This window comes from Balaenoptera acutorostrata, chromosome 3 (genome assembly GCF_949987535.1).
Source record: "Balaenoptera acutorostrata chromosome 3, mBalAcu1.1, whole genome shotgun sequence".
In the NCBI taxonomy this organism is placed as follows: Eukaryota; Metazoa; Chordata; class Mammalia; order Artiodactyla; family Balaenopteridae; genus Balaenoptera; species Balaenoptera acutorostrata.
This window is the reverse complement of record NC_080066.1, coordinates 75,894,079-75,919,148: the sequence shown is the minus strand read 5'-3', so window position 1 is coordinate 75,919,148 and position 25,070 is coordinate 75,894,079. Positions and strand designations below refer to the sequence as shown.

The 25,070-nt window shown below is 43.4% G+C and overlaps 1 protein-coding gene across 1 annotated transcript in view; it reads right to left on the bottom strand.

The window, feature by feature from the left end:
* Positions 1 to 16,733: 16,733 nt before the first annotated feature.
* The window catches only part of LOC130707556 (nuclear receptor ROR-alpha-like), a 47,150-nt gene continuing 38,813 nt past the window's right edge, over positions 16,734 to 25,070 (bottom strand). Inside the window, exon 3 of the mRNA XM_057542679.1 lies at positions 16,734 to 16,906. Coding sequence (XP_057398662.1) covers positions 16,893 to 16,906 — 14 coding nt within the window. The 3' untranslated portion in view covers positions 16,734 to 16,892. The remainder of the gene's footprint in view (positions 16,907 to 25,070) is intronic.

Here is a 25,070-nt window from a genome sequence, read left to right as displayed (position 1 = left end):
AAGCAGGTTTCTGGGCTTTCTGTGACAGGTTCCAGCTACTCAATCCTCATCACAATTCTTCAACGTAAAACCAGACAAAAGCCCACGATCACTGGGGAATTTGGCAGAACGTAGAATTGTCTTATGCTCGATTTAATAGGGTCGGAACAGGTCTTCCAATCTGTGTGTCCCTCACTGCACTCAGAAGAATAGCTCATAAGGTGCACAGACCTGATACAGGCCCGGTAACTCAATGCATCAACGAATCAATGTCAATGGCTGCAGGCAGCCCAAGAATCACATTCAACGTAGTTACACATGATGACTTCTTTCCATCTATTCCAGGGGGGTTTACCAAATTCTATTTACTGTTCTCCAGTTATCTATTTCTCCATTTATTTGTGTGTCTATGTTTGTACACATCAGTTGCTTCAGTGGCAGTTTACCAAAGCACAGAAGGTTACATGGGAATTAAGCAGACAAGGGTCCTAGGTCCTGGAGGAGATACCAAGGGCATTCGTGTTCCAGTTCACACCCAGGTTAAGTCCAAGTCCACAGATCAGTGCCATAATGGGTCAGGGCATCTATGACTATCTGTTCATGGGCAAGTCATCATTCCAAAAACCAGAAAGACCTCAGAGGGCAGGGCACGTAGAAGTTTCTAGAAACTGACAAATTAGACAAGGCAAGAAAGCACCAGCGACCAACACTCAGACATGAGCCTAACCTTCAAGTAAGAACAATTCATGCTCAGTACTTCCTCCTGGAGGAGGGGGGATGTGGAGGGAAGTGAGAAAATTGAGACGGGATGTGTGGAGATCTGGGTACACAGGTGAGCCAGAAAGTCAGTGGTAGTTGGTTAGGGAGGAGAGAAATCACAACTGTGGGTTTGCTCTGGAGCATAGATGACTTACACAGAGTTCTCCCAGGAAATCTGGTGTCATCTTCTCATCCAAACCAATGCACAGCCTGTCTACCATCATACCTATCATTCTCCAGAGCACCTTTTACAGGCAAAGGATGGCACTGAGCTCTTTATTGTTTCTTTCCAAAAAGAGGCTATTATCTCCATAATTCACATGCAGAAGCTAAGGCTTGGCTGAAATCCTGTGACTTGCCCAAGGTAACACAGACTAATTTGATCTAAATTAGTCAGATTACTGAGGCTGGGCTCAATAGACTTCTAGATAATTTAATCACCTGTATGCTAAAAATAAACAACAATGGAAAACCCAGACAAGCTCTTACAATTGGAAACTTCATCTCTTGTGGGAGTGAGCCTATCACTGGAACAGCCAATGTGTTAGCCAGGTGGCTCAGTGACCTCTCAGATCAAAAACATGTGGGGAGGGCTTCCCTGGTGGCGCAGTGGTTGAGAATCTGCCTGCCAATGCAGGGCACACGGGTTCGAGCCCTGGTCTGGGAAGATCCCACATACCACGGAGCAACTGGGCCCGTGAGCCACAATTACTGAGCCTGCGCGTCTGGAGCCTGTGCTCCGCAACAAGAGAGGCTGTGATAGTGAGAAGCCCGCGCACCGCGATGAAGAGATGGCCCCCACTTGCCACAACTAGAGAAAGCCCTCGCACAGAAACGAAGACCCAACACAGCCATAAATAAATAAATAAATAAATAAAGACTTTCTATTTAAAAAAAAAAAAAAAAAACATGTGGGGAGTGCATTCTTAATTATGTATTAATGTGTGCTTTTTTCTGACTTTGAGGATAAGGTTTCATCAGCACTTTAAATGTATTTCCCATATTTGTTGTCTTTCTGCAGTCCCCAAACCCAAAAATGGCCAGCACTTGCTGGCAGGCTGATAATTTTCCTATGTGGTAAAGCCGCTCTCTTTCAGACTAATTAGGGAGAAGGGGGGATGGAGGATCATGAGAATTAAAGGAAAAAAGTTGGCTTTTTCCTGAACAATCAGGTGTCATTCTTTTTATCAAGAAGAGCAACAGAAGCGTAGATAACACAACCTTACTTTGAGAGGTCTGCTTTAATGAAAAGGCAAGGAGGATTTGTAATTAAGACATCACGTGGCACTCTCTTAAATACCTACCAGCACCTTGTTCCCATGAACTTGCTCTGGACAGCCCTTTCCTCCTGAGCAGAGCTAGGCCCACTTTTGCTCTACCTCTGACACAGCGATCACAAATTCTGAATCCATCAAGCCTAAATGAACACTTATTTTTCTGTACTAGATCTGCAGATTATAAAGAGGGTTCCTTTGTAAGGGCTCAAGAGATCTGGAAGCTGCAAATTTGATTTTTTTAATTATTAAAAGAAAGGTATGGAAGTATAACAGAAAAATAAGACTGTTGCAAGTAATTAGAGTACGTTTCAAGGAAGCCCCACTCAATTCCGAGTGCCCAGCCCCACTCAATTCCGAGTGCCCGTGTATACTAAAGAATACAGTGCTATTTTATAACAGAGAATCTTTCCCAAGCCAGACTAGGAGCCCTGCCCCCAGTCACCCTGCCTCCAGTACTACCTACTCCAGTGGAAGCTCCTACTTAGAGGTACACATCCTGTTTCTCTTCCCAGGCCCTCCTCTCAAACCCAAAGAATCAACTGCTATCATTGTGAACACAGCATCTGTGTCTTGTAGGAAGAATGCAGTTTCATTCTTTTTTTTTAAATTTATTTTTATTTATTTGGTTGAGCTGGGTCTTAGTTGTGGCATGCATGTGAGATCTAGTTCCCTGGCCAGGGATCAAACGCCCTCTGCATTGAGAGTGTGGAGTCTTAACCACTGCGCCACCAGGCAAGTCCCCAAAGTTTCATTCTTTTCACCTTCCTGCTGCTCCAACCTGGGGAGGAGCATCCCCAGGTCAATACCACACCAAGCACCCAGTGACAGAAGTCAGTTCTTCGCCAGCTTTAGGAAAATGCCATCAATTGAACAACTGATTGCACATGCAACTCCAGCTGTCATCCTTTGGGGTTATTTCTTACTGGAATGATAGCCCCATCTTCAACAGTTCAAAAGCAGCTACATCTATCTAGGTCTACTCTTTATTCCCAGAGCATTTCTATCATTTTATAGCTGTTCCACCTCTTCGGAGTCTTCTCCTTTATCTAACTCTTTTCTTTTGATCCAACGTCTTTATCCTAGACCAAGGCCAACACTGGCGTTTTCAAACTTTTTTCCAAAGAATCTTTACCCCAAAGAAATCCCATTCCAGTATGTAAGACAGATGGAAGGCAGGCTGCCTGATTAGAGCTGAGTGGGGCCTGGGGTCCCACCAACCTTTTTAAAGAACTGTTTCCTTAAGAAGTTACTGAGGAATCTAATGGAAAGAGACAAGATTGATACTGGCAGTATTCAGGACCTGTTAAACTGGCCATTTTTTACTGGATACCCACCACATGGTCAAGCACTGGTAGGTAACAGACGAATAAGCCAACCTGGAATGCCAGAATAATTTCCCCCTGTCCACCTTCTGAATCTGACTAGAGAAAATGGCCAGAGATAGGAATAAGAACAGACACAGATGGGAGCAGGAACAGTACAAAGGGAGAGGAATGGGGAGGGAATTAGATGTAAACTTTACACAGCATTTGGGCTTTTCATAGAAATTGCACATCCACTGATTAACTATTATATCACCTTATATTTACTCAGAGCTGTTTGACTGAATCTCACAGCACCACTATACTGTAGAAGGGGCAGATAAAAAACCAAGCTTTACAGCTAAGGAACATGTGGCCTCAGGTCATCTTACCCAAAGTCATAGAGCAAATTAGGGGCGGAGCCAGGTCTAGCACCCAGACCTCAGGACTCTTTACAAAGTGCTCATCCCAACACACACAGGGCTCCATGGGAAGCAGACAGATCCTGTATGTGTTTATCCATAGCTACTCTGCCTGCTAAAAGCTAACACAGTTTAAAAAAAAAAAAAAAAAAAAAAAGGACTCTTTTCCTCACTACATCTCCTTGATCATAGTTATTCCTCCCCAAGCACCTTCCCCAACATCCTTACCAAGGAACCATTATCTGAGCCCAGCTGTGCTCACTTCTTCAGCCCAGCCCTCCTTAGAATTACAACAGAGAATGAAAAAGTCCTGGTTGCCAGAAGATGGCTCAAATCAGTTGCAGTGATACAAAAAAAAAAAAAAAAAAAAAAATCACAGAATCGGCTACATCCTCAACTCTTCCTCCGTTCAAAATCCAGTCCTTGTTGTAATGACATCTAATCAGGCAGTGGAATCAGCTGAAATGAGGGCTTCCGTAAAAATCACTGCTCATTTGGTACTCAGTTAAGTCTCTTAAATGCCAACCTGGTAGGAATTAAAGTTTTTCCTTCTTCATTACAAGTCTCAAAACTATTGAGTGCTCTCAACTTCTAGCTGAACCCAGATACTCATATATTCCAGAGGATATAAATGTTCTTTTTCTATCTGCTGGGTGTGAACAATTTTGAGTTACTTGAAAAGTGTCCACACCAAAGATGCCCAGGTTAACACTAAAATATTCCTTTCCTTATACAGATATTTATAAACCTTTGGAAGTCTTTGGAGATGTAGATACCTTGACCAGGATTTTTGTCTTTGATGCAGTTTTTCTACAACCCAGGACTGTAAGACCACTAGCCCTACAATTTGGCTGTGTAACCGCTAGTTGGTGATCCTGTGCCACAACCCAGAACCAGCAGTGCTGGGATCAGGGGACTTTCCCCAGGTTTTCTCTATCAAAAAAGCAACCTCAGAAACAAAGCCCCCACTTAATGCCCCGCCACATTTCAACTGCTACTTTTAACAAAGCATTTCAACCACCACCTCTGGATTAGGTCCCTCATAACATGTTGAACTCTGCACCAAATCTTAACCTGGCATTCCAGGCCCTCCAAGGTGGCAACAGCTCCACAACCCATGCTCACCCCCTCTACTGTCCTACACGATCCTCGTATTGAATCCTTGTTTCCTGCACGTTCACAGGGACGCAAAAACAGTCAAAACATTTCCTGCTCCTACACATTTGCTCTTGCTCTTCTGATGTGTTTGGAAACCCCCCAATGGCACCCACTCTTTCAGGCACCTCTAAAATACTTGGAAATCTCTGCTCAGACCAAACTCTTCCAAATGGGTTTAGAAGCCCAGAGTTCTGTTAGCATTTATCAATATATTAAGTGTTGTTCCCTGTAGAAAATCTGTAAAATAGCAAGAAGAATTTTAACCAATCACCCCCAACTTCAACACTCTGAGTTAGCCACTTGATTTCATTAGGGCATTAGGGTGTATTATATATGCATCTTGATCTTTTAGGATAAATGTGTGTTAATAAGAGCTGGATCACATAACCTGCTTTATCCACTTAGCTGTATTTCTTGAACATCTTTCCACGTTATTAAACAACTCAGGAGGCATTTTATGATTCCCCCCAGGAGTCAACACAGTGTGACCGGGCTTGAAACCAAAACCAAGTTTCACTCCTGGTTCTGGCCTGGACTCGCTGTGTTTGGGCAAGTTATTTAACCTCTCTGAGCCTCATTCTACAAAACAGTGTAACGTTCACCTCAGCATCTCTGACTGCCTAAATGAGAGAATTTATGTGAATATGTCTAGCATGGAACCTGCCTCAGAGCGACCCTCCGTAACTAGTCCCTTCTCTCCCTTCTACCTCAGGCACTGATTTCTTTCTCCTCCCAACACCCACTATTCTCTGTGCCTCCCTGTGGCTCTATCCTCCTGTTTCTTACCTTAGAGCAATTTGTGCAAATGCTGTCTTCTTCCTACCAGGGCTTAAGGCCCTTGGAGGTAGAGCTGGCCTGACTTCTCCAACCAGCCCCTGTAGCTGCCAGCACAGTGCTGGCCCCCAGGTGTTCACTGCATTGGGCCTCCTTTTGCCTTAACCAGGGACATTCTGGCCCTTTCCCTCTTGCATCCCTGCACACAGCTTCAAACGAAGTCTGAGCTTCTTTCGAACCCTGGCCTGACTTTGATATTAAAAACATTCAGTCTGGAGCTTGGCTCTTGGGGGGATCCTGATGATATCGCTGTGCTTGGCATCCCCACCCCCCTGGAGTTCTCTCCGGGTGGGCAGTTTTGCTGCCTCTTCTCTAGGCTCCTAGACTCTTTGATCCCAGAGGATAAACTTCCTAAATAAGTGGAAATGCAGCCTCTCACCTCCAAGCCTCCTCCACGTGGGAAATGAACAACACACTTCAGCTGGGAGCTGGGCCACGCAGACTTTCTCCAGCCTTACAAGGCTTTCTTCACCCCGGTGTTTCTTAGTTGCTTAATTGTTCTCCCCCGTTTTCATGAGAAAGCACTTTGGGGGGCTCTGTTTTGAATCAGCTGACGGAGCTGCACTGGATGCTAAAGCCACTTCCTGTTTTCCTCTCATCACCACCCCCAGAAACTGCCTTCCTTACAAAATGCCTTAGAAAAGAGAGACGGCTCACATTAATGGTACAAAACCCTTGGGAAGAAAAACTCATCTCATTTCACCCCAGAGCTGAGTCTGCTGTCGACCTTCCTGCCGACTCTGCTAGGCAAGTAAAATAGAAAAGGGGGCCCAGAACTCAAGTCATACTATGCCAGACACCTTCTCCCGCAGAGGCAGGGTGTATCATGAGAGTTCCAAGTGTGGCTCTGGAGCTGGGTTTGGGCATGATTCCCTGTTGTACCACTTCCCGGCTGAGTGACCCAGGGGGAGCTGCCTTGTCTTTCTGATCCCCAGTTTCCTCATCTGTCAAATGGGGACAGTTGTAAGACTTCCTATATTATTTTCTTATGGCTGCTGGAACAAACTACCACAAGCTCAGTGGCTTAAATAACGGAAATGTATTACTTACAGTTCTGGAGGTCAGAAGTCCTCAAAGCAAGGTGTTGACAGGCTGTGTTCCTTCTGGAAGCACTGGGGAGAATTCGTTTATCTTCCCCTTTCCAGCTTCTAAGAGGCCACCTGCAGCGTGTGACTCATAGCCCCCCTTCCATCTTCCAAGCCAACAGCATAGCATCTTCCAACTTCTCTCCCTCCCTCCCTCCCTCCCTCCCTCCCTCCCTCTCCCGCGTGCAGGCATGCTCTCTCTCCTCACCCCTCTCCTCTACCTCTGACTTTCCGCCTCCCTCTTATAAGATCCCCGTGATCACACTGGGCCCACCCACATCATCTAGGAGAATTCCCCGGTCAAGGTCCTTAACTTACCACATCTGTGAAGTAATGTACTCACAGGTTCCAGGAACTGGGATGTGAACATCCTTAGGGGGTCATTATTGTGCCTCCCACCCTTCCCTACAGGATCATTATTTAAATGTGAGAAGAGAATACATGTCTAGTCCCCTGCACACTGCCTGGCCCCCTGAAAGGACTCCCAGGATGTCAGCCACGGTTACAGCAATAAAGCAATGCAAGCATCACAGGAGTGAGGGAATTGGTTGTTGGTGCTTCCTTAGGTAAAGTGGGGCCACGTGGTCAAATTTTAATGCGAGCCGCAGGAAGTGCTATTGTGGCCCAGAGACATCCCTTTAGTTTCATAGCCTCACCCTTCATTTTTTGTAAAAAAATGTTTCTTGGGCACCCACTAGACACCACTACTTCCCACTCCTCATAGTAAGACTTAGGCTACACAGTTTGTTTAGGTTATTCAGCTAGTGTCTGGCAAGGACAGGATTTGAACCCTCTTTTGTTCGACTCAAGAGCCCATTCTCTTTCCAGGCACCAGGATTGGCTCACACGCACTCTGGTCATCAGAACGATGCCAGGCTGGCCCCGCCGGCAGCCAGCACACTCTTTCAGGGCAGAAGGCAGGTCTGTGCTTCTCTCGTGTCCTCTCAGCCCTCCACCCATCGATGGACACAAGGGGATGTGGGCCACGACGCCCTGGTTATGTTTTGAGGAGCAGGAGATTCCGATGAGATGGATAAATGACTCTCAACTGGGAGCAGGCATCACAATCAGCTGCAGGGCCTGAGAAACCAGATCATAGGCCCCACCCCCAGACTTCAATAGGCCTTAATTTGCATTTCAAACAAACACCCAGGTGATGCTGCTGGTGGTGCTGGCTGACGCTTTGAGAAACACTGTTCTGGAGTGATCTGGGGATAAATTCATTAGAGGAGAATAAATGGCTCAGGTCTGTGGGATCCATGCTCCCTGGTCCCCACCCACTCTTTCCACTTTTTGATTTCCACAGAGCTGCTAGGGCAACCTGACTAATATATCCAGCAGAGGGGACGGGACCTACAGCACACTGCTCACTCCACCCCCCCGCCTCCCGACCCCGACTCCTCCAGGTGGCGCTTATTGGAAGCCTTAGCCTTGTATCGTCTTCAGAAGGAGGCCGGGGTCACAGGTCCTCCCAGTCTCTGCAGCTGGGCCAAACAATGAAATACAACGTAAGACACCAAACATCCTCTTTGGGAATGAGGCAGCAGGGCAGCGGGGTGATGCCTTTAAAAGGGCAAAGGTTCTTGGGTCCACGGATCCTCAACACCTCATCCACAGCTCAAGGTCATGAGCTTGCCAGGGTTCAAGGAATTCGGGAGCCAAGTTCTCCAGTGTGCTCCGTGGTGGTATTTATTTATTTATTTAAAAAAATTTTTTTAATGTTTATTGGAATATAGTTGCTTTACAATGTTGTTAGTTTCTGCTGTACAGCAAAGTGAATCAGTCATACATCTACATATATCCCCTCTTTTTTGGATTGCCTTCCCATTTAGGTCACCGCAGAGGACTGAGTAGAGTTTCCTGTGCTATGCAGTAGTTCTCATTAGTTACCTATTTTATACATAGTGGTGTATATATGTCCCATCCCAATCTCCCAATTCATCTCACTCCCTCCCCCCTCCTCAGTATTCATACGTCCCGTTCTCTACGTCTGTGTCTCTATTTCTGCTTTGAAAATACATGGTGGTATTTAGATGTGACCCTCCAGCCTGAAGGTCATGCACATCAGCCTATTTTGGAATAACTGTTGATGAAGATTTTTTTACACTTTGCTCAGGGGACCAGTTGCAAGGAGGAGCTTTTTATGAGAGCAATATATATTATAGACATCTGAATATATTTCCATGAGAAAATAAGGATGAAGGAAACAAAAAGATGGTGTAACGTTCTTACATGGCAGATGAATATTTAATACGCTGGGGCTTATCTTTAAGAGAAAAAAAAAGACCCTTTGCAATTTGACATGCTTCCTACAACAGCAATCCATATACAAAACGACAAACACCACAGCCACCCATATAAATACCATGTATTTCATTATTCCCTTATTACGGTGGCACAAAGACCAGCTGCTACATGAAGTATCATGAAAACATAAATTACTGGTTATAAATAGAGTATTTAAAGCATGAGGCCATCCAAAACGGGTTGGTTTAACATAGGCTGCTGAGAACAAGTCTGAGGAATTGATAGGACAGGCAGGGAAACTCGGGCAGGGTATGCAGATGGCAGGAGATCAGCCAACAGAAGCTGCAAGAGGGGTTCTCGAAACAGACTTAGAGGGGGATAGAGTGGAGCTCTCAGGGGCCCAGGGGAACAATTCTGCTTTCAGTTGACCCTTGCCACCCCAAGAGGGACCAATTCACAGACTGCTTATCACCACTATTTTTAACTTCCTGGCAGGCTAACCCAGTGCAATGGGAAAATCGCCCAAAGTAAATACACACTCTCCCTTGATTCTTCTCCTGGCAAGTAATCTTCTATTATTTTCCGTTAGAACCATTTCCAGGATAGATCACATTCCAGAGGCAGAGCTTAAGTGTGAGGGTCCTCTAAGGAGCATCCATCCTAGACCGGGGAGCTAAGAAAAGCCATGTCTTTGCTCTCCGCTCTAGAGGCTGTTTCCAAACAAGCCCTTTAAGAAGCTTCCCAGGCTCTTCACCTTCAAGCCTCCTTTGTTATTTTTATTTCCTCGGAGTTTTGCTACCAGACAAATTACACATAGTCATGTATGATTATTTTTCCATGAGACAGGTTAATATGAATAACGGGTTTTGAGCGTTTCTTCATGCCAGGCCCTGCACATGCATTCTCTCATGGAATCCTCTCCACAACTCTCTGAGCTGGGTACTACTGTTATCCCCATTTTACATACAGGAGCTACAGTCACACAGGTGAAGTAACTTGCTTGAGATCCTGCAGCTGGAAGGCGGTGGAACATGTCTGAAACTCAGATCTGTCTCCAAAATCTGTGCTTTTAACCACTGTACAGTGCTGCCTTACCTTACAAGTTGCCACACCATGTTAATACACTTCCAGACCAAAGAAAGGACTAGTTAAACTAGTTACAAACTTAGGAAGGATGAACACATAACTTGCATTAGATTTTTCAAAACAATTAACATAGCTTGAAGATCCCCAGTGAAGTCTCTGTGGAGCCCTAGCTCTCCCAGATCTCCCATGAGGAGCCCCTAACCTAGAACTACCGGAGTATCATTTGCAATGAGCATCTTCTAGGTCTGCACAAAAAGAGCTAGTTAAAAATACTGTCTGATGCCCTGGGATCTAAGGTCAAATCAAATCTAAACTCTGAATGACATTCAAGGCTCTTCTTAACTTGGCCCTCACTATCTCTTCAAATCCATCTTTCAGAACTGTGTTATGCACAGAGTCTGGAACAAGAGGTGAGAGGACTGAGAATCTGTAGCAGGCTCCCCAGGAGACCTTTATAGGCAGGTAAGATTGGGCAACATTTCCATCCTGACCATGACTCTTCACAGACATGGTAACTCTAATCTCCCAGGGCAACTCACCACGTAATAGGCACACTGCCTGCTCTCTCAGCTTTGTGCTTTGCTCTGGACCATTCCCCAGGCTGTCCTACCCTTTCCTCCCAGGCCCAGCTCCCAGGCCTCCTCTGGGAACCTTGCCTGCTGTCTCCTGTTAGCAGTTGTCAGGTCCCACCCGCCCCCACAGCACCCTGCTTACATTCTGCCTTCTATCATGGAGAGCTGTCCCTAGTCTGACCCAGTAGACAGTTAGCTCTTTAAGCATAGGACCGGTTCTCACTAACCTTCTTTGCTCCCCCTGCTCTCAGCACAGGCACTGGCCAAAGAAGGTTCTTAATAAGGATTAGCACGTCTAATTTGTCACCGGAGACCAGGAGTAGCTACTGTACTAGAAACAGGAGGGAGAGGGAAAGGGAAGGGAAGGGAGAGGGGCTCATACAGCAATTAAACAAAGAGAAAAAAAATGATGGTTCATTTTTTCCCTTAAGAATGTGATCCAGGATTAATAATGCACAAATGGTTCTCAGGAACTAGTATTTCACTGTGATCAAAACTTCCTGTAATAAACTGACATAAAGTTTTAATGTTTGCATTTGTCATCATTATCAACCACCTCATTCACACACAAAATAGAACAAATGTCTCCTGAGCCTGACTGCACCTTCCCAGACCCCAGGAAGCCTCAGCCATCCAACTCCACATTTTCACTTGGCATCTGTTCCCTGGGGGAACAGAATTTACTGATTACCAGCTAATGTTTATTGAGCACCTACTGTGTTCCAGGAACTGAAGCCTCTGTTTATATGCATGATATCTAATCCTCACCAGAGCCCTCTGGGATACTAGGATCACCATTTTCTAGATGAGAAAACTGAACTCAGGAGGTTGACTAACTTGCCCACAGCTGCACAGTTAGCAATGCTGAAAGTTGAACTCCAATCTGCCTGACTGCAAAGCCCATGTTCTTAACTACTCTGCTAATTTTTAAATAAGAACATCCTTATGATTTTCCAGAGTATAAGTAGTGACATCAAAATATCAGTGGAAGAAGAAAAGGCTCTAGATCGAGGCTGGAAAACACTCTTTCAAAGGACACAGCTTCATCACGGGAGCTCACCGGCCAGGGGCACAGAGCTCATCAGGCAAAGGTTCGAGCCTGCCCAGGGGCACCTCTAACTAAAGATGCCACAAGGGCTGTGCCCTTCAGTCCTGAGAACCCTGGGCTCAAGGGGACCTGGCACCTTGCCAGCACTGCGTCTCACAAAGTTTCACAAACGCAAGGGCTAGGGAGACTCCGGACATCCCCAGTCTCATCTTCTCATTTTGAAGATGGGAAACTGAGGCCCAGGGAAGTTTGGTGTTTGCCAAGGTCATACAGCTAATAAGCCCCTAAGCTAAGGCCCTAACCCATGTTTCTTGCTGTGAGTCAGACTTGTCTTTTTTTCCTTAATAATTTTTTTTTTTTTAATCACAAAGAAAATAGGATCACTGTAGCAGCAGAACAGGAAGAGCTGACATGAAGAAAAAAGCGTTCCCCGTCTCACTCTAACCCCAGGCTCCTACCTTCCAGAGATCAATAGCTTGATATGTACAAGTCATATACTGTCATACTATTTCCTAGACTCACGCTAACAAAAATGTAACACACACACACATCTATTCATTTCTGAACCTTAATCACTTAACGTATGTTGACTATATTCCCAGGTCAACTAGATCTAGTTCCTTCTTACTCAGTGCTGCACATCACTCAACAGCAAGGAGGGTGTACAGTGCATTCAAACAGCCTCTTACTTGTGGACAGTCCGATCGTGGGGTGCACCTTCTGCAGGCCACCCTACTGCCGTTTAAGTAATGAATCCCGCCAGTATGGGGTCGGGGGCGGGGGGGGGTGGTTCTAACGCATTTAGTTTCATGTGGATCAAAATGAAAACCTGGTGTCCTAAATGGAGTCTCTGGCCAATCTTGCCTAAATGGAGTGACTAGGGGAACCCTTAGTTTTCAGAGAGGTCCCGTTTCCTGGCACATCTGATGGCCAGCCCTTCAGTAAACCAGTCTACGAAAATACAATATTTTTACTGACTGCTTTAAAACTTACTTCCTAAGTGGCATGAACTTGGATGAGCCGATGTTTCTCCATCTGCAAAATGGGAAAATAATAGTACTTAGCTTAAAGAAGTTGTGCAATTCAAAATCAAATGAGATAATACATATAAAGTGCCCAACACGATGCCTGGCATACAATAAGCATTTAACAAAAATGGTTACCGCTCTTACGGTTGTTATTGAACTTCAGGCAGGCCTTCACACATGATCAAAAGAGGGACAAAGGTTATGATATGAATGTTCATGCTTTCTATGTCTTGACCTCTTATTAACATGTTATCGTGTGTTTGTGGAATGCCTGTTCCCATAGGTGGGGGGAAGCAGATGGTGAAAAAGAAGGGAGGAGGGTGGGTCGGCCTGAGATGGATGTTGGTGGTTGAAGATATCAAAGACACTGAAGAGATAATCCAATAATCCCCATACAGCCATTCAGTGTGTATAACAGGCCTGCCATGAAATGATAGAAGGAGCTCTCATGTTTAAGTCTAGAACATTTCAGCACCCACAAATAATGCTACCTCTAGCAGAAAGGAAGAGGATTCGCTGCTTTGGGTTAAGGTTAGAGAATCCAAGCGAGCACAGGGATTGAGGGGATGAGTGGGGACTTGTGTTTCCAGAAATCTGTTTTTAAAAATACTAATAGGCTTGGGTATTTCACTCTGGACATTTTACATCTTTGAAAATGTTTGTAATTTGTGTGGTCTGCACACTCCAGATTTCGTTTTGAAAGGGGAAATTTATAAATCACTGCATTTTTACTACAAATAATTGAACCAAAGACTAATTTGTGGTTGCACACATGTTCACAACCATGTGAAAAATACTGCTGTCAGCACCAGGGCCCAGTTTCCATCACATCGCTGTTTTTTACAATTTAATGGACCTCTGAATGTTGCAAATCTGAGGGAGAAAGAATAAAGAAATGTTTTTAAAGCAAAAACGAGGAAGAAAGAAGAAAGTGAAGAAAAAAGTGAAGAGGAAGGAAAGAGCAAGGGAGGGAAAAAAGTCTTCCTTCCATTTCTTTATTCTTAGCCTTAAGGAAAACTTCCAAGAGCTCCACCGGAAAGTGTGTTGGAATACTCTGATTCTCTGTTAATGGTATTAAAAAAAAAAAGAGCAATGGACCTAATGTGTGTTTTTCAAAATCCTTTGATTCTAAATCCATTCAACTATAAATCTGGGTTATTACTTCAAAAGCTAGATACATCCTGACTTTCCTAAAGTGACACAAAATATTCAATCCCAGGCCAAGAAAAATCCCAAACCAACCAACAGAAGTCAAGGAAAATTGAATACAGAAGCTTTCAACTTGAATTATTCAGATCCAAGGAAATTAAAAAGTCTTTCATCTTTTCTCCCTAGTTAACTTTTAAAACATTTTAAATACCCGGCACTAAATACTTCAAAATATAATCCAAAAGTGATCAAATTCCATTATGTGAGCTGAAGAGTACAGATAAATATATCAATTTTATCTAGAATATGCATACCCATTTCTTTCAAGGGTACTGAAAAATACTCATAGTACTGTGTCTATTAAAAATGCTTTTACAGTCGCATTGGAAAGCTTTTTGATATTTTGATTAATTTAACTCTAAAATAAACCATCACCCCAAAATGTTCCTTAAAGATGCCACCAGAAAACTACTAGAGCTAATCAATGAATTTGGTAAAGTTGCAGGATACAGAATTAATGCACAGAAATAAATCTCTTGCATTCTTATACACTAATGATGAAAAATCTGAAAGAGAAATTAAGGAAATACTCCCATTTACCATTGCAACAAAAAGAATAAAATACCTAGGAATAAACCTTCCTAGGGAGACAAAAGACCTTATGCAGAAAACTATAAGACACTGATGAAAGAAATTAAAGATGATACCAACAGATGGAGAGATATACCATGTTCTTGGATTGGAAGAATCAATATTGTGAAAATGACTATACTACTCAAAGCAATCTACAGATTCAATGCAATCCCTATCAAATTACCAATGGCATTTTTTACAGAACTAGAAGAAAAAATCTTAAAATTTGTATGGAGACACAAAAGACCCCGAATAGCCAAAGTGGTCTTGAGGGAAAAAAACAGAGCTGGAGGAATCAGACTCCCTGACTTCAGACTATACTACAAAGCTACAGTAATCAAGACAATATGGTACTGGCACAAAAACAGAAATATAGATCAATGGAACAGGATAGAAAGCCCAGAGATAAACCCACGCACCTATGGTCAACTAATCTATGACAAAGGAGGTAAGGATATATAATAGAGAAAAGACAGTCTCTTCAATAAGTGGTGCTGGGAAAACTGGACAGGTACATGTAAAAGAATGAAATTAGAACACTCCCTAATACCATTCACAAAAATAAGCTCAAAATGGATTCGAGACCTAAATGTAAGACTGGACACTATAAAACTCTTAGAGGAAAACATAGGAAGAACACTCTTTGACATAAATCACAGCAAGATCTTTTTTGATCCACCTCCTAGAGTAATGGAAATAAAAACAAAAATAAACAAATGGGACCTAATGAAACTTAAAAGCTTTTGCAAAGCAAAGGAAACTACAAACAAGACGAAAAGACAACCCTCAGAATGGGAGAAAATATTTGCAAACGAATCAACGGACAAAGGATTAATCTCCAAAATATATAAACAGCTCATGCAGCTCAATATTAAAAAAACAAACAACCCAATCAAAAAATGGGCAGAAGACCTAAGTAGACATTTCTCGAAAGAAGACACACAGATGGCCAAGAAGCACATGAAAAGCTGCTCAACATCACTAATTATTAGAGAAATGCAAATCAAAACTACAATGAGGTATCACCTCACACCAGTTAGAATGGGCATCATCAGAAAATCTACAAACAACAAATGCTGGAGAGGGTGTGGAGAAAAGGGAACCCTCTTGCACTGTTGGTGGGAATGTAAATTGATATAGCCACTATGGAGAACAGTATGGCGGTTCCTTAAAAAACTAAAAATAGAATTACCATATGACCCAGCAATCCCACTACTGGGCATATACCCAGAGAAAACCATAATTCAAAAAGACACATGCACCCCAATGTTCACTGCAGCACTATTTACAATAGCCAGGACGGGGAAGCAACCTCAATGCCCATGGACAGATGAATGGATAAAGAAGATGTGGTACATATATACAATGGAATATTACTCAGCCATAAAATGGAACGAAATTGGGTCATTTGTAGAGACGTGGATGGATCTAGAGACTGTCATACAGAGTGAAGTAAGTCAGAAAGAGAAAAACAATATTGTATATTAACGCATATATGAGGAACCTAGAAAAATGGTACAGATGAACTGGTTTGCACGGCAGAAATAGAGACACAGATGTAGAGAACAAACGTATGGACACCAAGGGGGGAAAGTGGCAGTGGGGGGGGGTGGTCGTGGTGTGATGAATTGGGAGATTGGGATTGACATGTATACACTAATATGTATAAAATGTATAACTAATAAGAACCTGCTGTATAAAAAAATAAATTAAATTAAATTAAAAAATTAAAAAAAATGCTTTTACAGTAGCATTGGAAAGCTTTTTGATATTTTGATTAATTTAACTCTAAAATAAACCATCACCCCAAAATGTTCCTTAAAGATATAAGATACTCTCTAAGAAGAAACTACCAATGATGACACCCCTTTTACCAATACGCACACACCACCAGACAGGAGAAAATGGTTTATGAGTTAGTTTAAACGGAAAACAACCCCACATACAACTGACAAACAGAAAACTGCCAAGAGACATCTGATAAACAGAAACATCACACCAATGGCACAGTCTTGAATAGCTAACTGCATAGAATACATGCAACTTCTGAAATATCTTTTGATGGGATGAAAACATTTTCGTATATCTGGTCTGGTCCATTATTTAATGTTTTTCCATGACCCTCCCTCATCCATATACTTTGGCACAAAGAAAACCTAAATACAGGAGGTCTCTTTTCTTTCGTGGACTTAAACCCAGAGAAACACAGTCTCCTGAAATATCCGTGGACTCCTCTTTTGACGTGTAGCGTAGGCTGGAGGCCACCAGTCTGCAGTCAGCTTCCTCTGGTTCCTTTCAAGCCACCTCCAGTGTTTCAGCATCTCCACTCTAGGCAGAGTAAGGGCATCATTTAGCACAGCAGTTCCCACAGATGTGGTCCTTGGACCCCTGAAGGTCCCCAAGACTGTTTCAAGGAAACCGATGAGGTCAAAACTGTTTTCATAATAATACTTATCACAAGAAGTAGAGTTTTCCAGAGGCTACATGATGTGTATGGCAACAGGTTGAATGCAGAGGCAGAGTTGAGAATCCAGCTATCTTCTGCTAAGCCAGACATAAAAGAGATTATTTACAAGAATACAAAAGAACGCCATTCTTCTGTTTTCGTTTTGGAAAATAGTTATTTTTATTATAATATGTTATTTATGGTAGGATGCAATGGGTTTGTTACTATTTTTAAATAAATATATTTTTAAAACTCTCTCTATTTTCAGTTCTAATATGGCAAATATCATTCACATAAACAAAAGCTCTTGAAGGTCCTCAATAATTTTTAAGAGTGTAAATGGATCCTGAAACCAAACAGTTTGACAACCAGTTATTAGCACAGTTCTTGACTTACAGTAAATGCTCAATACACAAATGTTTGGCAAATTGACTGATTAAAGGGCATTAATTATTTTTAAATGTACAAGAGACTCCAGAGTTCAATATATGGATATGGCCAGTAAAGACCCTGGGATGACCATGTTCAGGCCTCTGTACCCGCTCACAACATGATTTTTTTAAAAGATGGTAAGAACACAAAAGTGTAGAGCCAAAACAAAGACAGAAGATGCCTGGTAAGTACAGGCTAAAGACAGGTAAAGGCAAGTAAAGGAGGGTAGGTATTGGTGGCAATGGGTTCTCATTATCAGTGGATTTCCTTTATCCATCCTATCACCACGTTATTTTTCATTTCAGAGAAACAGTATGTTCTCTGAATTCAGAGAGCATGTCCTTCCAAAGGGGTTTATGAGGACTTTATACAAAGGCTAATTAAATTATGTAACATCCTGAATGATTCAAGTGCTAAGAAGACCACGAAGTCATAGGGTCATCTGTGTGGACCAATTAGTTAACTTTCTTGGGTTCCATGGTGTTCATGTGCTTCTTCCAATCTTTCTTCCTGGAAATGTCTTCTTTATCTTGTAAAATCCATTTTGGACAATACATCCTCCAAAAAGCTTTCCTTGCCTTCTTTCCCAGAAAAAATTAAAAATTCCTTCTTCTGACTTACCTCTGTACCTTGTACATATGTCTGTGGCAGCATGAAGCACATGCTATTGAAATTCTTCACTTCCACTATCTCCTTAGTAGACCCTGAGCCACTTGCAGGCAGGGCCCACGCACTGCCTACCTTTGTGTTCCAGTACCTATCAGCGCCAAAACACTGTAGACATTTTAAAAACCCACACAAACTCTAGTCAGTCACCTTACAGACGCATAAGACAACTACCAGAATTAAGTACAATGCAAAAGAATAATAAGGAAGTTTACTACTTGAAATTCTACTTGCTTCCAGCTGGCTAGAAATCCAGCATGTGTGTCTTAGTGATGATGAGTTAGTCTTGCCATGTTTGAGAATGAAGAGCAGCCCACTGAAAGAGAGCCATCTCCTAAAAACATATCTCCTGGAAGAAGCTTTAGCTTTTCATCCTTCTGAAAGGATACAAATTGCAAATGGTAGAGGCAAGTATTGCAAATGATAAATCAAACCAAGGTAAGAACTTCACAAGGCAAAAAACTGTAGTGAAGTGACAAACAGTCTATTAGCAGAAAAGGACTGGAGAAGAGGGAAAATCTAACTATCTGAATGCTTATATGACATCAAAGAAGGCTGGAAAGTCATGCTCTAAGATCAATCAGGCTTTGTTGCCACCTTTCAAGTGACATGCCCATCAGCAAAGAACACACATTTTCATTAGTACAGCAAAGGAAGAATTTGTATGCCTAGGGTTAGTGTTGGCAAAGAAATGGGTAAAGTAGGTCGTTTCCATGTTTACCTTTAAGAATGTGGCCATATGGTAAGAATTAAGATGCTGCCCAGAATCTAATATGGAAGAGATGTCCACATGCCTCCAAAAGATGACAGCAATACCAGTAGCACTCAAGTGGAAATTTGAGATTGGGTAACTAAAGGCCATCTAATCTTATGAAAAGCTACAGAGAGCATAGGTCTTGAAGCATAAAAGAGGTTTTCCATCCTCACAACCACCCTGTATAATTGGATGTGTATCCTTTTGTTAGACTTTGAAAATAGCAATTTATTTCTCATTCATTAGTCTGATTTCAAACCACCCTTATTGGATGTCTCAATTATCAGAGACTCCAAGGTCAACTAACACCCAGGCACGGTCCATATCTCTTTTCTTTACTCCATTATAACTCAGTTTTCCTCGTTAGAGCTAGAGTCTTAGCCCAGGGGGAAATCTCATTGCGGAACCACAGAGTGTTAAGAGGTGAAAGTCACCCCAGGAAGTGACTAATTTAACCCCATCCACTTTAGGAAAACTGAGGCCCAGAGAACTCAAATCCCTTACCTGGGGTCACACAGCTAAGGACTGTCAGAAACAGTCCTTTCCTGCAATACAGTGCTATTTCCATCATACCAAAGCAAAGAAGTACAGATACTCGTTTGGAAATGTGTGTTTGGACAAATCGCTAGCCCTGAGCACCACTTCCTCCCTACATAAATAAAAGCAATGCTTTCCACCTGCCACCGCTACCCTGGGAACATCCATAGCATGTGTGTTTATTCCCTCGAGCTGACTGAGGGATGATGGAAGACAGACTATCACCGTGAAGCAGCAGAGCTGATCCTACAAGGAGGCAGCAAGAGGGAGCTCAGGCCCAGGCTTGAGGAGCGGCCCACACTTCTGTATGTTTGAGAAGATGGGCCGTTTGCCTAGCCTCAAAGTGTCTCCCTGAAGTGTTCGTTGATTTCAAAGGGAAAGAGTGACTTTGCAGTGGAGAAGCCTATTACACACCACCTTCACTAAGGGATGGAGGTCTACATCTCCCAAAATGGGAAACAGTGGGGTCCTGTTCCCCTGACATGGTGTGCTGGGAAGGGCAGTGCACCACTGTGGGCTTCCCCAGCAGCCCTGGCCTCTACTTAGCCATGAGGAAACACCAGATCACCCAACCTGGGGGACATTCTAGAAGGTACCTGACTAAAGCTCTTCACAAGGCTCAATTGTGAAAAACAAGGAAAAACCAAGGAATTGTCCTTGTTGCGGGAGACTAAGGAGGCAAGACAACTCAATGCAATGTGGGATCCTGGATTAGATTTTGCAACAGAAAAAGGACACTGGTGGAAAGCCAGTGTGAAATCCAAATAAGGTCTGTAGTTTCGATGGCGGCGTCTTGCTAAGGCTCATTTCTCGGTTTTGGTAACTGCAGCGTGGGGATGCTGTGGAGAATGCTAACTCTGGGTGGGCTGGTTGAGGAGCGGGCAGGAGTTCTTTGTGCTATCTTTGCAACCGTTCTGCATATCTAACATTATTTCAAATTTTAAAAAAAGCCTCTCCTCCATCCTGAGGCAGGGTCTCAAATCCCAGCCTCTGTCATCTCTTGCTTAGTCTGGGACAAGGGCCTCACTGGTTTCCCTACAGACCAACCCGACCTTAGGCACAACAAAAATCTCAGCTCCTCCCATGGCTCTGGTGGCCCCACCAGAAGACGGTCTGCAGTCACCTTCTCCCTCTGGTCTCTTACCACACAAGCTCCGTGAAACGCCCAGAGACTGAGACCTGCTCTGCTACCCCTCGCCTTTCCTGGGATGCTCCACTCTCTTTCTCTAAGTAAAAAGCTCCTATACATCCTTCGCTGCCCAGCTCTAAAGTGCTCTGGTTAACCTTCGCCCCAGGGAAGACACAAACACACTGAATTACTCAGTACCCCATACTAAAGCTCTCTCTGTGGCCGGACCCACCACACTGTGAAGAATGGCGCGTCTATGAATTGTCTACAGAATACAATTTGTCTGTTGCATTTAATTGCTTAACTCTTTGTCACTGATGTTTTCATGTGCGTATGTGCTGTGTCTCTAACTAGACGGTGAGCTCCTCCCTCCCTCATATCTCCCAGCACAGCACTCAGCCTACGTGGGTCATTTAAAAAGATGTGTTGGGGCAGTGAGTGACTGAAAAACCATCCTGTACCAGGAGATGAAAGAATCTGGGATTATACCTGTGGTCCTCAGCCCCTGTGTGCATCAGAAGCATCCAGGAAGCTTGTTAAAAATGCAAATGCTTTAGCACAGCCTCTGCAGATTCTGACTCAGAGGACTGGGGAGGGTTCTAGAAATCGGTATTTTCCACTGGGTTCTCCACTCCTGCTAGTTGACTGTGCTGCTCCCCAAACATGAGAACCACTCACTCTTTCACAGTGTGGGTTTGATGAGCTCAGGTCACCCGCTTGCCCTTCAAACTCCCTCCCCCTGGGGTCCGAGGTCAGAGGTGAAGTCAGAAGGAGTCACCAGAGGAGAGAAAGTTCAGGGCCCTCCCGTGCCTGCTTCCCTCAGGAACTGGCTCCCCATCTCGGAGGCAGCCGAGAGGTGATTGTATCTAGAGAGCACACAAACTACTTCTCTGCTCTCTCCGAAATGCCAGCGAGTTTGAAAGGCACTTTGTCCAATTAGAAGTGTGGAGAAATATTCATCCTGTCCATGACAGAGATGAAGTGCTTCTTTCAAAAGCAGCGGTGGCAGCCTGCCAGGTTTAAGAAGTCCAACTCTTCCACACTGAGCCAGCAGTTATTAATTAGTTTTATTAGTGGCAGGTCTTTAATGCAAAATGACAGAGGGAGAGCACGAAGATCCCCGTTGCTACTAAAATACAAATTGTCCGGATTTAGGTTGTGTTGTTCCCCAACATGTATAGGCGGCCAGCCAGGCCCAAGTGGGGAATGGAGGATGCAGCCAAATGCCTTTCTGCAGAGTTCCGGACTATTAATGGCATGACAAAGAGGCTCAGATGCTTACCTCAGGTAGCTCTCTCGGGGAAAATCCACCCCTTTTAACGATCAAGGAGGAAGAGCCTCCTAGGAGAGGGTAGGGGCATCTGAGGGGAAAACCAGGAGCAGGAGGAGGGGACGGGGTGGGGACGGGCCGGGGGCCTGCGTCATCCACGCTGCTCAATGTGCCCCTGTAAGAAATGAGCATTTCCAGAGAACAGTGCGGGGAGACTTAGCGGAGAATTAGACTTACACTGTCAACCTGTTTTTTATGACCATTAATCACATTTGTATTTATAAGCGCTAAGACAGGATAATCAAATCTCATGCTTCAAAGCATATGTTTATCACCACAGGCATAAAAAGGAAGGAGAAAGAGTTTACAAGCCTGCACTGTTGGCAAGAGCTGCTGTTTATCTGGTCGCTTCCCCAGAAGCCCCCTGGGGGGCTCTGGAGAACATTCTGTGAGGGAGAAGACGGAAATGCCCAGTGTCTCGCTTTGTCAGTGTTTCTACTTCCCTCTGCGCTGGTCCTAAGGCAGGAATTTAAAGGCAGTCCCCTAACATCCTCTCCGGTGATTGATGCTCCCCTAATACAGCCCTGAGCTCTTTGCCTCAGGACTTCCAGACCTTCCTCCTTTGCCCCATGAGAGGGAGGGTCCTGACAGGCTCTGGGCAGTGCCCTTCTCTGCCACACCTTTTCTTTTAACGTCTTGTACATTCCCTGTGGTCCCCCCAACTACCCTCTAACCCAGCCTCGAGCTGCCTATGCTTTGAAGAGGTTTCACATACCACCTACCTCAGTAGCCTTCCTTTAGACCAGGCCAGAGATGGGAGAACTTTTTCTGTCAAGGGCCAGATAGTAAATATTTTAGTCTTTTTTTTTTTTTTTTAATTTAAGAAAGACATATATATATATATATATATATATATATATATATATATATATATATTTTTAAAGAAAGATTTTTTTTTTTTTTTTTATGGCTGTGTTGGGTCTTCGTTTCTGTGTGAGGGCTTTCTCTAGTTGTGGCAAGCGGGGGCCACTCTTCATCGCAGTGCGCGGGCCTCTCACTATCGCGGCCTCTGTTATTGCGGAGCACAGGCTCCAGACGCGCAGGCTCAGTAATTGTGGCTCACGGGCCCAGTTGCTCCGCGGCATGTGGGATCTTCCCAGACCAGGGCTCGAACCCGAGTCCCCTGCATTGGCAGGCAGATTCTCAACCACTGCACCACCAGGGAAGCCCAAGAAAGATATATTTTTTAAAATTTTATTGGAGTATAGTTGATTTACAATGTTGTGTGAGTTTCAGGTGTACAGCAAAGTGATTAAGTTATACATATACATATATTCGTTCTTTTTCAGATTCTTTGCCCATATAGATTATTGCAGAATACTGAGTAGAGTTCCCTGTGTAATACAGTAGGTCCTTGTTGGTTATCTATCTTATATATAGTAGTGGGGGCATGTTAATCCCAAGCTCCTAATTTATCCCTCCCCGCCAATATTTCAGTCTTTGCAGGCCCTACAGTGTCTGTGGCAACTACTCAACTTTGCCCTTGTAGTCTGAGAGCACACCCAGATGATATATATATAAATGGGTATGGCTATGTGCCAATAAAACTTTATTGCACAACTGAGCAGTACGTGGGCCGGGTTTGATCTGTGGATTGTAAGTTGGCTGGCTCTTACTCTAGAGCAGCAGTGCCCGATCCAGGGATCCAGGTGCTAATGAGTTATGCAAAACTGGATGGAATAGTTCCAAAATTCTGACAGAAAAGGTGTACCTGCGTTTGCAATACTAGCACAGACTAACCCAGATCTCCCGGCTGGAACTGTATTAGCTACTTACTTTGACAATACATGCCTCCCATTGTCTGACTAACGAAAATTGGGAAATAACCATTAAATAGTTAGGTGATCAAAATCTTTCAAAGCATGAGGTCCATGATTGGAAGAGGGCAGGTAATAAAAGTGGTCCTACTGCTTATACACAAACGGGGCATCTCAAAAGCATCTAAAGCCACATGTTTCTCTAGGAGATTCCCTCAGGTAGCTCAAAACACTTTTAATGAAGGAGGACATAGTCTCCTAACACATGAATAACACAAGTCAGTGTGAAAAAGCCTTACCACCGTTATCAATATTAAGAAAGAATATCTGGAGGACTCACTGAGAAAGGAAACATTTTACAAGCCTGTCAGAACCAAAGGCACTACAAACCCAGGCCCAGATTTTCTAGAACTGAATGGAAAATGAAAAAATACACAGCCCTGGGGAAAGAAAACAAGAGTAAAGAGACCTTGCTTCTCTTGATGACCTGGCTGGGTGATAAGTAGCAACTCACTGAGGATAAAAACCACGTCTTCATCTTTGACTCTTCAGTGTTAACACAGTACGTAAATGTTTCTTGAATGAATGAATTTTTACATCCATGCTTGATGTTATAAAAGATTCAGAACTGAATATGAGATGACCTTTGACTTCCCAAGGTTAATGGTCTAATAACAGAGAACATGAAAGGATGAAGACAATAAATAATACACAGCATCCATATGTAGGCACTGTGTTTGCAGGTTCCTACTCAGCATCCTTGGGCTCTTGTCTTAGAAAAGATCTACTAGCCTTCTTACCTAGCTTCCCAGCTCCTAGTAGATCCAGAGTAGATGATTTAAAAGATGGCAGAAGAAGGAGCCATATGAGGCCAGTACAATATCAATGTCCCAGCAAGAAGGAGAGCTACAGCCTAAAAGGGGCCCCAGATGCTAAAGATAGAACGAATATCTGTACTTATTCCAGCATTGTGTGAAATGAAAAAAAAAGAAAAAAAACAAAACAAAACCCACTGCAAACAATATACATATTCATCAACAGGGATGAATAAATTAACACGTGTCTACACTATGGGAAATTTTGCAATTCTTAATAAAAGGAATAAATTAGATTTATATACATTGACTTGAAGTCCACGATACATTTTGAAGTTTATCTGTTCCTCACTCCAAAAGCCTGTTGAAGCAAATTCTCATGTATATAAATAAGTTATTTTCTCCATCAGTTAGTACGTTGGCCAGAAAAAAAAAAATCAGTGCGTCCTGCATTAAGAAGATCAGTGTGCTCAGACCTAAAATGAGGAAACACACACAAAAAAGCTGTAACTCCTCAGTTTACAAAGGGTGGCCACTAACAAAAGGGACTCCAACAGGTTCCCTAAAATTGAGTATTTTACAGGGTGCATGGAAAGCATGATGTCTCGTGAAAATTAAACTGACTA